The 12941-nt window shown below is 39.8% G+C and overlaps 2 protein-coding genes across 2 annotated transcripts in view; both read left to right on the top strand.

Annotated features, from left to right (window-relative positions):
- Positions 1-5811, top strand: part of LMTK2 (lemur tyrosine kinase 2) — a 42761-nt gene extending 36950 nt beyond the window's left edge. The window contains exons 13-14 of the mRNA XM_032197432.1: positions 483-728; positions 1799-5811. Coding sequence (XP_032053323.1) covers positions 483-728; positions 1799-1827 — 275 coding nt within the window. The 3' untranslated portion in view covers positions 1828-5811. The remainder of the gene's footprint in view (positions 1-482; positions 729-1798) is intronic.
- A 4385-nt stretch (positions 5812-10196) lies between these two features.
- BHLHA15 (basic helix-loop-helix family member a15) lies at positions 10197-10697 on the top strand. Its single transcript, XM_032197754.1, has one exon. It carries the CDS (start codon positions 10197-10199, stop codon positions 10695-10697), a length of 501 nt encoding a protein of 166 aa, XP_032053645.1.
- Positions 10698-12941: the final 2244 nt, after the last annotated feature.

Below are 12941 nucleotides of genomic sequence, written 5' to 3'. Positions count from 1 at the left end.
TGTGAAGTGCTTTAAAAATACTTCTTTATTCATTTTATATTAATTTCTGCAATAGACTTTGCCTGTGTTAACTATTTCTGTTCTGTGCTTTGAAAGCTGGCATTCTCCAGCTCCTCTCAGACTGAAGGTTGTAATTTCTAATTCTGGTGAGTGTCAATAACAGCAAGTACAAAAATAAAATTTTCTATACAGCAGAGGACAGGGTCAAGGTTAATGTTTTTAAGGCTGTGTTATGCTTTTGAGTGCTGTGTATCAAAAGCCTCAAGTTTAGATTTTGCTTCCAAAATTCATTGGTAACCTCTGTAACTCTGTGATAAATGTTATTCCTTTTGACTCTTAAGAGATCTTGTATGAAAAGTTACTACAGGTTCCTTTTGGGTTAATGTAGTCTTGCAGGACTTGCTTTTAAAATTATATATGGCTTTATATTACTCTAAATAGCTTTTTTGTTTTTTTTGTTTTTTTTTCCTTCTTCCTCCAAGGTGGCGGTTTTGAATGGGATGATGACTTCTCTTCTCCAGAACCATCCTTTATATCAAAGGCAGCTAATAGCCTTATTAGCTCTAAACCACCTCTTCAGTCAAAATACTTCTCTCCACCTCCACCCACCCGGACTTCTGAACAGAACTGGTCACATTCATCCCCATATTCTAGATTCTCTATCTCTCCTGCAAACATGGCAAGCTTTTCCCTTACACATCTTACAGATTCAGATATAGAGCAAGGAGGTAGGTGATTTAGTTAATTATTTTGAAACTAAATATTGAAAGCTTCATGCAAAGATGTGAGTAATGTAGATGACAAATCTTTTTCTTTGATAAATACTTAGTTTATAAATACATTGTTAATGCTGTAGAAGTTATGTCTGGTCTTATATTTCAGTAAGACAGACCTTTCCATTTAGGTTGAGATTAATTGCATCCACATTGCTACAAACGTACGGCTATACATTTTCTGGAATGTTTATGGGACAAGCTCACAAGTCCTGTTTCCTAAATAAGTACGATAGTTATATAAATGAAATATAAGCAGTCCTTAAGCGCTTATGTATAGCTGTAACACTGTGGCAGTTTAATTTTCATTATTGCCCTGTCATAGGATGCAATTTATTTCACAGGGTGAGGAATATGTCTGCAATTGTTGTCTAAGCTCGTTTTACAGTTCAGTTTGCGTTGCTTTTTAGAAAGTACATTTTTTATGTTCTCAAGAGTTGCAGCAGCATGTTTTCTAAAGTGGAGTTACAATAGTTAGTCAAACAAATCAGTTCATAGAAATATTTAGTAGCAGTATTTGTTAACAGAAGCTTTCTTGTCTCTAACAAAAAGCTTTAATGCATTTTTTGAGAGTTAAGAAGGGAGAGAAAATGGATTTGAAGCAGTTTAGCATATTAACCTTGGTAAAATACTGCATCATAAAAATAAATGCTACTGATTGCTGAACCTTGCTGATGGTCAATATCTGTAAAAACGTAATCACTGTTACATAGATTTGTATTGTTCCTGTATCATGCATATTGATTAGATAATGCTTGCTGCTTAGTAACTTATAGATAAAAGATTTTGGAGATCCTACACTGCCTTACGTGTCCTAGGAAGTGACATTGAACTGTGTGACTTAAGCAGATGTCTGTGTACAAAGGTACCAAATGTTTATAGTAGATGAAAGCTCTAGGGAAAGATTAACCAATACTTGGAAGCGTGAAACAGAAGAATGCCAAGTTCTAGGAAAAGTCTTACAAAGAAATGATGGTTGTGCTGAAGAATCTCACTGTCAATTATTACCTTTCCTCTGCTAACAGGAAGCAGTGAAGATGGAGAAAAAGATTAAACGGATTTAAAACTTCCTGGGACTACAAAAACAGAACACACAGACTCTGTGTCTGAAACTTCTTTATCTGAACTCTGGATCTCCTGGAGTAATACAGGTAATCAAGAAGTCCTAAGAAATGAAAGTAAACACTGAAAGCAATGTTAAATCAGGACATTAATTTGAATGTGTATTTAACTTTGTAATGTATTTTTAAATCAGTGCAATTTTGCTTTTCATTGAAAGATGATTCTGCCGCTGTTTTCAAGTACTTGAAGTATTTTTCAGATAACTTAAGAAACAAGTAAAGCAATTACACTAGTCTGGTTTATGTATGAGATTGTATAATACTCTTTTTTATATTTTTCCATGTAGTTCATTATCTATTTGAACATACACCTGTTGTAGAATTGTGTATAACTGTCCTGTGCAACAGGTGTCTGTGTTGCTGAAACTGTATGAATGATAGTTGATCAGTAGTGAGCCATATTTATTCAAAAAGATATCACTACATGTTACTTTGCTTATTACAATTGCACTATGGATTATTCTTCCTCTATTTCCTGATGATGTACAGAATCAAAATCATAAATCTTTCAAGGAAAATAAGACAAGTTGAATTGGCCCAGTTACCCAGTTTAATTTGTCCTCTTTTGTAGCCTTTGCTATGCACGGTACTTGTAAAACATACATAACTTCTGGGTGTTATGTTAGACTTGCTGAAATCTTCTATTCAGTACCATTTCTAAATGATAACGATTATAGATTGTTAGTGTTCATGTTTTATAGGAAACTGGAATAGAATATATGATATACTCTGGAATTTGTAGATGAAAGAGATAATGTCTCAATTCCTGAATATGATCCTACTGACTGCTTAAACTGTAATACCATCTGACTTTATCATACTTAAGGGCCTTCCAGTTGTTGCTACAACTTCTGCCTTGGAAAGAGAAAAAATAAAATTGACTGTACAAAACTGGAAACTATGAATATTCTAAAACAAGACTAATTTCAGTAGACTGGATTTAGGCGTGTTTGGCCCTGTAATTGTACATTCTGTGAATTTTGAAGCTCTCTTCTGCTGACTGCAGACTGGGGCTGCCATTCAGAGGCCTGTGGTAGATCTACCTCTCAGTGATGTTCCGACAATTAAGAATTAGATTAATGGTTAATAACCAATTTTGCACCCTTTATAAGGCCACACATTTTAAGATACCTTCAAGGCTCCGTGCTACACCTTGAAATGCATACTGACCCAAAGATGCTGTATAGTAACGTTTAACGTTTACTCTGAAGCAAACTGTGTCTAGGGAAGGGAATACAATGTGGTTTTTTAGCCTTCATGCTCTGCTGTGTGTTCAGCTAATTTAATCCTTTCAATTGCTTGGAAAAAAAATCTTTAATCACTACTCTAAAGTGAGTTAATTTAAGAAACAAATCCCTGGCCTTTTGGAATGCCTTATCCAGCTGTGGATCTGTAGGAAACGCTGACAAGAACAGTTTACCTGGCTTTAAAGTACTTTGTATTTTAGTGGCTTTTTTTGGCAGGGCTTCAGTGTATTGGTGGTCCGAGTGCTCTGTGTTCAGATCCGCTCACCAGAGAATTAGCATCCCATGAAGTGTAGGAGGACTAAATATTTTAAGCTGTGTGAACTATGTGTTATATACTTCTATATGCATTTTGATTTTTAAAGTATGTTTTAAATGCCAGGAATATGTTAACTGCTTTTGTCCAGCATTATTCAGCCCTTAGCCAGAATGGCTTCCATACCAATCAAAAGGGAATGATTTAGTTCTGTAAAGTTATTTGAACTTGCCGATGTATTGTTGAGAACTTCTGATGTGGCACTTAGGTTCAGAGTTGGTCAGAACTGTACTTCATTGTGAAGCGAGGAACAGGATTTTTCATGGACTTTTCCCAAAACATGATTTAAGAGAAAAAGCCAAGTAGTTCTTAATACATGCTTACAGTATGTACTGTAGGGCACTTAAGGAAGCTGTGCGCTGTTTGTAATATTTTTAAAATATAGGTAATAGACTTTGTGCACACATTATTGCTTAGAAATTCCATAATTCCAACATTAAACTCCTTGATATGGCTAGATTAATTAGATCTCATCTGTGTTGTGTAATTCTCACACTACATTGAGTATGGAAATTCAAAACTAAGAATGAAACTCCCGAAGTGGCCTGCAAATAATGTGTGGGTTTATCTGCCTCATGCTGAGAAATCTACTGGATCAGACCTGGAGTTCAGCCTTAATTTTGAATTGCTTAACTTAGAATAGAGTCCAAAGTTTAATAAAAGCTTTTATTCCAAAATGTTAAAATTTAGTAGTGCATTTTGGTTCTTGTAATTCTGGAAACTCAGATATTTCTCAAACGTGCAGTATTTCATCCTGCACATCGGGAATTTCCTTTGCTTGATGGAAATGTTTTTCTTTTTTTTTTAATTCTTTACCGGGGTTTAAAGAAAATCTTGCATAGGAAATGAGAGTTTACTCCTTTGTCCAAATGGACTCATTGCTAATGAATTGCCAAAGGAGCATTTTTTTCCAAAATGGGCTGGGATGTGTATGATAATAAGCAAGGTAATGTCCTTTCTAGCTGTACAATGAAGAGAAAGAAGTATTTGAAGTTGACTCACCTCAGTTAAACTAAGAATTTAATTTTAGTAATCCAGTAGGCTGGATTGCAATAATCTAAAGTTTTTTTGGAAAAAAAATATAGTTAAAATCTGATCAACTACTAGCAATATTGAGATACCCACCTAGCAGTCAGTGACACAATGAAGATGAATCTATATTTCCAACAAGTTACCTTTTAGTGAGGGGGTTTGTTATGAGTCATTCTTAAAACTGTGTATGTAATTTCTTGCACTAGCTACAAAGCATGGTTTCAGTTTTAGAAGTACATGTATCTATTTTCAATGGTTTATTATGAGGACTGGTTACATTTTAATTCCTTCTCTAGTACAATACCTTGATTATTTGAATAATGAAGGCATTGTCTCAATTTGGCTACTAAAGTTATTTAAAAGATCTGATTTTTCCCACCTAAGGAAGTTTGTTTAAAAACAGAGGATCCGTAGTGAGAAGCTAACCAAGTGAGAAGTGTCCTGATCTAACGGAAACACCTGTACTCTCCCAAATCCCCTAGCTGCAGACATGTTGTGTGTGCAACTGCGTTCATGGAAACTGCCATTTTCATGGAAGTGAACGAGTTAAGCATTTTTTTCATATCCTTGTTGATGCACTAATGAAAGCCATTTAAGCCTCATTCTTTTTATCAGTATTTTTAGCAGATTTTTATGTAGTACTCAAATCTTTTTTCATGAGGAGGCTGGTTGGTAGAAAGACTTTTTTTTTCTGATTAAGCACTATGCTAAAATGTCAGCATTGTCAGGTGTTAGTGACATGGCTATTTTTGTTGGTGTTGGTGAAAGGTGGAATCCAAGTTCATTAGCCTTATAAGAAATAGCCTTAAACAAGAATGGAGTGTACAAAATTACTTCAGCTTTAAGTCATACAGAAATATCCTTGTATGTTAATGGTTTTGGTACAAGACTGGAAAAAATCTAGAGGGGAGTCGAACATCATATAAACTTATTGAAAATAAGTATTTGTAATACCAGCAGCCTGTTTTTCAGAAACTTGAATATGACTTACAGTTAGTTTTGTTTATGAAATTGTTTGAACTTGCACAGTTGTAGGTGTAACTTAAATGATAAATGGTACTGATGTGTGTATATATAATGTTTAATTCTATTTGTAAATGAGAAACTATGTAACAAAATCATAGGTATGAGGTTTTCCTATTGTAATTTAATACAGGTATGAGGTTTATGGCAATATATCATAGTTAATGAAATTTCAGGTCAAAATGTCTTTAAATTGTGTACATTTTTAAATTGTAATTTCTACTGTATATTGATTATCATGCATAGTGTGATTCGATAAATTGCTTGTAATTTAAAAATATTTAATATTAAAAATAAAATACAGTTATATATTTATAATCTCTTTGTATATTTGTTCATTCTTAAACAGATGCCAGTAACGAGTCAGGTCCACAGTATAGCATAGCTGGCTACTCTGAGTTAAACTTGCTAGCATCCAGATGCAGAGAAGGTAAAGGCTCAAAGCCCCAGTCACAGCAGATGAGTCTACACTAAATAATGTCATCACCTTTAATATCTTCAGTTATCACCCTTGTTTCAACTTCAGGTAACACAGGTAACATATATATGTTGTCAGTAGAGAAGCAATACTTGAAATACAAATGGGGGGTAACTTCAAAAATTGAATATTGCTTTTAATCCTAGAACTAAGTGTTTGTAGGAAGAATGCAGATTTCAGAGTACATAACTGCCCTTCAGGAAACAGGTTAACTGTATGTTTTCTTAATATTTATTGAAGTTATTTAGAGAAGATCATGGTTTTTAAGTGCATATGTGGAACTGATGTAAGATCTCCAGGTTAATGTAGTACTTACCTGTACGGGTAGCTTCTTTCACTTGAGATTCAGACTATGTCAGCCATGACACTGCCAGAGGCATGAGAGAGCTGTTTTTCCTCGTTACCTGTTGAGATACGATGGCACAGCAATGTAAGTAGATAATGGAGGCTGGTGTGGAAGCCCCCACATCTGTCTGACAGCTGTTCATGGCTCCTGGAAACTGTTTAAACCTGAAACTGTTCAAACCTGGGAACAAGAAACTGATATCAAGATGACGACTTTATTAGCTAAAGTATAACTAGTGGGCTGAAATTTGACCAAGATACTGGTTGTTATTGAGAACAGATGTAAAAGATCCCATCCACGGCACTAACTGGCTGTCCAATACAGAGCTTTGATCTATCAAAGAATCTGAGCTCTCGCAATCTGTCAGCAGCAGCCTTCTTGCAGGGGATGGAAGTGCTTTGGCTCTGTGCCCTTGTCGTGCAGGGGATACGGTAACTTGTATTGCCCAGGGCAGAACAGAGAACTGGGATAGCCTTTCTTCTCTGCCACCTGAGGACACTCCACTTGCTGAAGGAAGTCTGAGACTCACCCCTCCTGCAGTGACAAGTGTGTATCGATCTGTGTGGCTTAGCTTCTATCAGTCTGGCAGCACCACCTCCATATGCTGCCCCAGTTCTGCCTCCCCTGGGAGCGTTGTAATTGTCTGGTTTCACTCAGAGCCCTGTGACCCTCCAAACCACAGGAGCCTTGTGCTCCTGGCTACCTCCGCATGAGAGAGGGCTGCGGCAATGCTGCGCGTGCACAACTCCTCTGCTGGAACCCAGCTCTGAACCGTGCTGCTTGGCCTCAGTGCGGCAGGGTGCTGGTAGGGACCGCTTGTGTTGTTTTTGCACGCCTGCTGGCAGCTGCAAGGCCCGCCCCTGCTGGTAATGCAACGTGTCGTGTCGCAGACACCTCCGGCGTGGCGTGGCGAGCAGCGGGCCCGTCTGTCACAGACTGCCGCACAGCCCTAGGGCTGCTGCCTCACCACACTGCAGGCAGAGCTCCAGAGCACAGCAGCAGCACCAGCCTCGGGGGCTCCTGGCAGCACTTCCCCACACTGTCCCTTCAGCTCCCCTCTCAGCGTGAGGGAGCCTCATGGGCTCCTCTTTCCAAGGTCCCTCACAGGCTCTTTACAGGGCCCCAAGGGCAAGCAGTGCCCACACGGACCCTGCCGCTGCTCCTGATTCCTCAGAAGCCTCTGTCATGTCCTTTGGGCTCTAGGTGCCTTCTCCACGGCTGGTGACAGCGGTAAGTCACAGAGGATGAATGCTAGCCCTGATGGATGGACATAGCGGCTTGCTGGTATTTGGCTGTTCTTTTTCTTTTTGGTTTCTCTTGACAACCCAAGTCTTTGTCTCCTGAATCCCCTCTACCTCCCACTTCTTTCTCTGCACCCATGCCATCTCTCTGGTTGTGCCAAGGATTCTGGTTGTGGCTTCATGAGGTAGTTTCTCAGGGGGTTACAGCAGTGTGTGGCAGTCTGAAAGTAAACTTCAGCCAGCTGAATACTCTCTTATCCCATGTCATCCCATCTGCTCACCCTCACCTGCAGTTTAACACTTATTCTTTGCTCCTGTGGTTTGCTGAAGTGTCCTGAGCTGTCCTTAAAGCTTTCTCTGCTGGCTGCTTCCATGAACCTCCTGTTACCTTATGGGCAAGGAACTGAGTTCTGTAAATGCCCAACAGCTGAAAATACCCCTAAAGAGTGAGAAGGGGAAGTGGCTGTTACTGCAACACAGCTGGGAACTCTACAGCCTGCTGCAGCTAATTGTGATGACCTGTACTGGGTTGGCACCTGTGGCAAGTTTCTTTTATTGGCTCAACAACTTCTAAAACCACTCGTATATTAGCATCAGCATACAAATGCATTGTTTAAGACCAAACCTTTCTGTGACTACATGGACTGGTTGAAGGTGGAGGGAAGAATTTTTGGAAATAGTCACAGTAACGTTGATTCTTGCTTTTAGAGGAAGGGTTGCTGTGAGACTGCTGTCTTCAAGCGTGGCAAAATCTGAGCTAGGGGAGGGGAAAACTTCACTGTCATCACCTTCCCTGCTAACACAAGAGGAAGGAACATTGCTGTGGCTTTTTGGACAAATTGGACGATAAATAGCACTCTATTACACTCATACTGGGACAGTAACTGCAGTTACGCCCCATAATTATTTGTTGTTAAAAAGGGAAATGCTCTTTCCCAGCAGCTGTCAGTCACACAAGTATAGTGTGTTACTTTGGGTGTATAGTAGGAATCCTGCTAATGCTACATCGAACTGCTCTAGCCCTCATTATATCTAGGGTCCACCCTTGCTTCATAATTTACTATTTTGTTCTGTGTTATTAATACCCAGAAATTTTCTGACCTGTATAATAGCATCAAAAAGCAGAACTGAGAGCTGGGAAGACCACCAGCAAGGAATTGCTGCTTGCACTGTTGTAGCAGCTACAGCTGGCACCTCAAGGATGAGACTGAGAGTAAACAAGGAGTGAAAGACACCTGTGAAGGGGCTTGGACAAACAAGAAACAAACAAATCTCTAGCTGAGAAATGCTCACCTCCTTTAGTTAGTACCTGGCCTGCCTGCTTTCTCCTCCTCTTTGCTTGTCTGAAAGAGAAATAGGCTGTGTGTGTGAAGAAACTGTGGGCATTGTGCTTGTGGGTGTTGTGGACTGGCCCAGAATGCAGAGGAGCTGTGGGTGAAAATGTTACTGCTAGGAGTTTGAGCTACAGGAGTTAGTGGGTCATGTTTCCCTCTAGTGGACTGCTCATAAACACAGTAGAAACCTATTCCTACTAAAAGCAATTGCCGGGAGTTTGAGAAGTTACTTTAAATAAGAGCCTGAGGGTTCTGTCTAATGCTCCACACAGAAATCTGCATACGTATGATGAGGCACTGTGTGGTTTTATTACTTTTGATAGCTGAAGCTAGGAAAAAATAGAAGGACGTGAGATAGAGGCAATATGTTATCAAACCTAATTGATCGTTGTGCTCCTGGCATGGTTTGATTTGTGGCTCCCTCTTCCCACAGGCTTTTTTTCTGGTTGAGATCTTTAGATCTGAAAAGTAGAATCTCAACTTGTTTACATTTCTGTTCTGTTTTCTCTTAAGGGAGACCCTGCTTTGACATGCTATACTTACACAGTTATCACCGGTGTTTTCTGTTCAAGTGTCATGACTGCCTAAACTCTCTTTTCATATAAAGAGATATGATAACACTGATAACACCATAGCTGAAAGGAGACTGAGGCCAGCACTTCTACCATCCAAAGATGATTCCAGCACAATGATTACTAATGATTTCAGCGCTATTTGAATGTGCTGTCAGTTCAATAGAGGAGCAGGGTTAAAATCCATTTTTACGCTGGAAAAAAACAATTTGGCTTCAGTTTAAGCATGCCAGTAGACATCTACAAATGAATGGCCGATGACTGGCTGAGCCTGGAGACCATTTGCTTATGTTGCATGCAGTGAGAGGACAGATCACTCCACTTTGAGGCCTATATACAAGAAAGTAGAAAGGTGTCTGTTTTTCACTTGCCTTTCCATCCGTGAGGGCACCAGGTGGTGTTCGCTTCATCTTTGTTTTAGTGGTTCCATTCACTTGGCCTCTGCTCCCTCTGTAACCCCTTCCAGCTGAAGGGGGAATCTGTTCTCTGAAAAAGGATTTTCTCCTTGATTCATTGGCATAGCTCATCTTGGCTAGTACCATCCACAACTTCTAAAATGCACATTGCTAAATTGAGTCAGTGCTGGTCTTCCAGTACAGAACTTCTCAAACCTGCATCAGATCACTTGTTTGGTGTTGAACTGTTCAACAATTAAAGATATTGGTGTCATGTTTTTGCAGCACATTGATGCTTAATACCAGTACATCTACTGAAACATGAAGACTAAAGCCAAAGGGAAGAAGCAAAAGAATACTGTTGATAAAGAAGCATTTTCAGAGGAGTCAGCAATGAAAAAGAAAGAACTGGTGAAATGCTTGAGACACAAAGAAAGGAGGAATGGGAGAAGTAAGGAGAGCAGCAAGATTACTGCGGCCAGAGCCAAGCATCCTTGGAGCAGTAAAGACAGACATTTGAGGAGACTGGAAAGCAACGAGCGGGAGAGGCAGAGAATGCACAAGCTCAACAACGCATTCCAGGCCTTGCGGGAGGTAATCCCTCATGTGAGAGCTGAGAATAAACTTTCCAAAATAGAGACTCTCACACTGGCTAAAAATTACATTAAATCATTGACCTCCATTATACTCAATATGTCCAACGGACACTTCCCAGCTGCAGAAGGGATGGGGGGAGCCTGGGGCTCTAAACTGTGCCAGCATTATCAACAGCAGTATGTAGATGATGATCATGAGGAACATCCGCAAAAACATACCACATAGACTTATAGCTTCAACAAAAATACCTACAGTTAGCTTACTACCTTCATTCCTCTTCCTCCTTGCATGATAATACATATAAGTACATAGCTGGAGGTAAAAAAAATCTTTCAAATTCTCTCTATCCTCCTTTTTTCCATTAAAAGACAAACAGGTAACATTAACAGCTATAGCTGCATATAAAGTTATCCTAAACTATAAGGAATTTTTGGAGCTTATACTCCTGGGAAAGGTTGTGAGTTCATTTTTAAGGCCTGAGTCACCTGAGTTCACTCATATTTATTGAGAATCTTGGCTGTAACACTGATCACCAACCATTCAGTGAATTGGTTCTTGTCTATCTTGCTACTGAAGAAAATCAACATTGATGGCAAACTTGACAAAATCGGCGAGCAAAGTAGCACATACGTGAAATTGGCCACCAAATCTGAGTATTTATCTTGAGTGCTTTGGATCAGCTCTGACAATGACTGAAGATGATGGAAGACTCTCTTGCTTTATTTGGGTCCAAAACACAGATGAGTTACTGTATTTAAAATGCACAGTATAATTTCAAACCTTGCAAAGCATAGACTTTTGAAATACTCCTAAGCAACTACAAAGCTATCTTAGATCATAAACTGTTTAGACACTTTATGGCTTATGTTTCTGAAGCATACAGAAGACGCTTCTGGATGTGGAGATTTTCTTAAGTGGGTCCTTTGGCTGCCGTTGTAATACAAATATTAAATAATGGACAAATCAGTCATCTTTGCAGAAAGTATAAAAATGTTTTAGTATAGTCTTAAGCTAGGCAATGATCTTTCCAGTTACCAATTATTAGCTGATGAAGATTGTAATGTGATTGGGATTCTTTCTGGACTAGTGCTAGATTCTGGTGTTATGAAACAAAATAAATGAAGCAGGAGCTCTTCAAACAGGAAAATTATTTTTTTAATCTGTTTCCCATCTCATTGAAAAATGTTTTGTCACTGAAAAATTCTCATTTTCAAACTTTTCTTTGAAAGGTTTCACAGACAGGCTTGTAAGGGATGTGAATTACCCTTCACTACGGACATCTACAGCTATATGATGTGGAACAACTTAATGTTGTCTCTGTGTGGTTGTCTTACTTAGCGGCAGTGAAATGATTTGGATCCTGCTTTCTTGCCTTTGATTTCCATAGGTTCCAACCTGTTTTCATGCATGTTTAGGATGTCTGTGGTTACCCGTCCTACTACTTAAGTGTTAGTGAAAGTATTACCTTGTCTCTTACAGATTTGACTTGCAGTAATGGTGCTGCTGTATTGTACTTCATAGAACAGGTGCTCCTTATCTGTAATTCACTTAACATATGTTGTCTGATTGTAATGGGAGCTATGAGTAACGCTAAGACATTTTCTTTCAGTTCTTACACCCTTTCTTTTACAGCAAGGGATGCTTCATTAGGCTTTAATTGGTGATTTCTCACCATAAATTTTTCATTTAACAAAATCTTCTCTACTAGGGAAGCATACTGCTAGTGCTCAGCTGTCACAGTGCTTCTCTACTCTTCTACAGAAAGGGAAGCAAACTATCAGGCAGTATGTAAACATATTGAAATACACGTAGCATCCTTCTGGTGAATTAACTTATAAAATCCGCTGTCCTTCTGGGATGGGGGCACTGGATGTTATAGCCTGTGTTGAAAATGAAACGTTACCCCATCCCTGCCCTGGCGACTCGCAGTTCTAGTCTGCTCGTGCAATGACCGCAACCCAGTGGAGGTTCTGTGAAACCCTCCTGTGGCCGTGAGAGCATCGTTCTGACTGGGGTGTATGAGCTGTGGTGGCAGAGAGGGCCAGTGATGGCAGGGTGCCCGGGGCAGCAGGGATTTGTGCCAGGCAGCAGCGGCCATGAGGTGCTTTGGCAGGAGTGCCCCAGGCCCTGTCCGGCCTCAGTCGTGTGTGGTGTGAGGGGAGCAACGGCTGCGTGCTGCTAATTGGAGCTACGTCTGCGGGATTCTTTCAAAGTCATTAGGTCCACCGGAGCTGTGCATTACACAGGAGATGTGAGCGTTTTCCAGGTCCTCAGTGCCTTCTCAGATGTTTCTGTGGGAGAGCAGGTGGCTGAGGTGCTCTTTGGTTACTTTGGCAGAGGAAGCAACAAGTGAGTTGGAAAACCAGTATTTTAACAGTGCTGTGGATGGAAGAAATGCCTATCACTCCACGCGCCGCTTCCTGGTGCTGTTACAAGTACAGAGTTCAAATGCTTGCGGCAGCGTGTTTC

The sequence above is a fragment of the Aythya fuligula genome, chromosome 15 (genome assembly GCF_009819795.1).
Source record: "Aythya fuligula isolate bAytFul2 chromosome 15, bAytFul2.pri, whole genome shotgun sequence".
Classification (NCBI taxonomy): domain Eukaryota; kingdom Metazoa; phylum Chordata; class Aves; order Anseriformes; family Anatidae; genus Aythya; species Aythya fuligula.
The sequence above is the reverse complement of the archived record's forward strand: the minus strand, read 5'-3'. Positions and strand labels throughout refer to the sequence as shown.

Bases quoted from the DNA above. Each gene is read 5' to 3' on its own strand.
- BHLHA15 (XM_032197754.1), top strand. From the start codon at position 10,197: ATGAAGACTAAAGCCAAAGGGAAGAAGCAAAAGAATACTGTTGATAAA.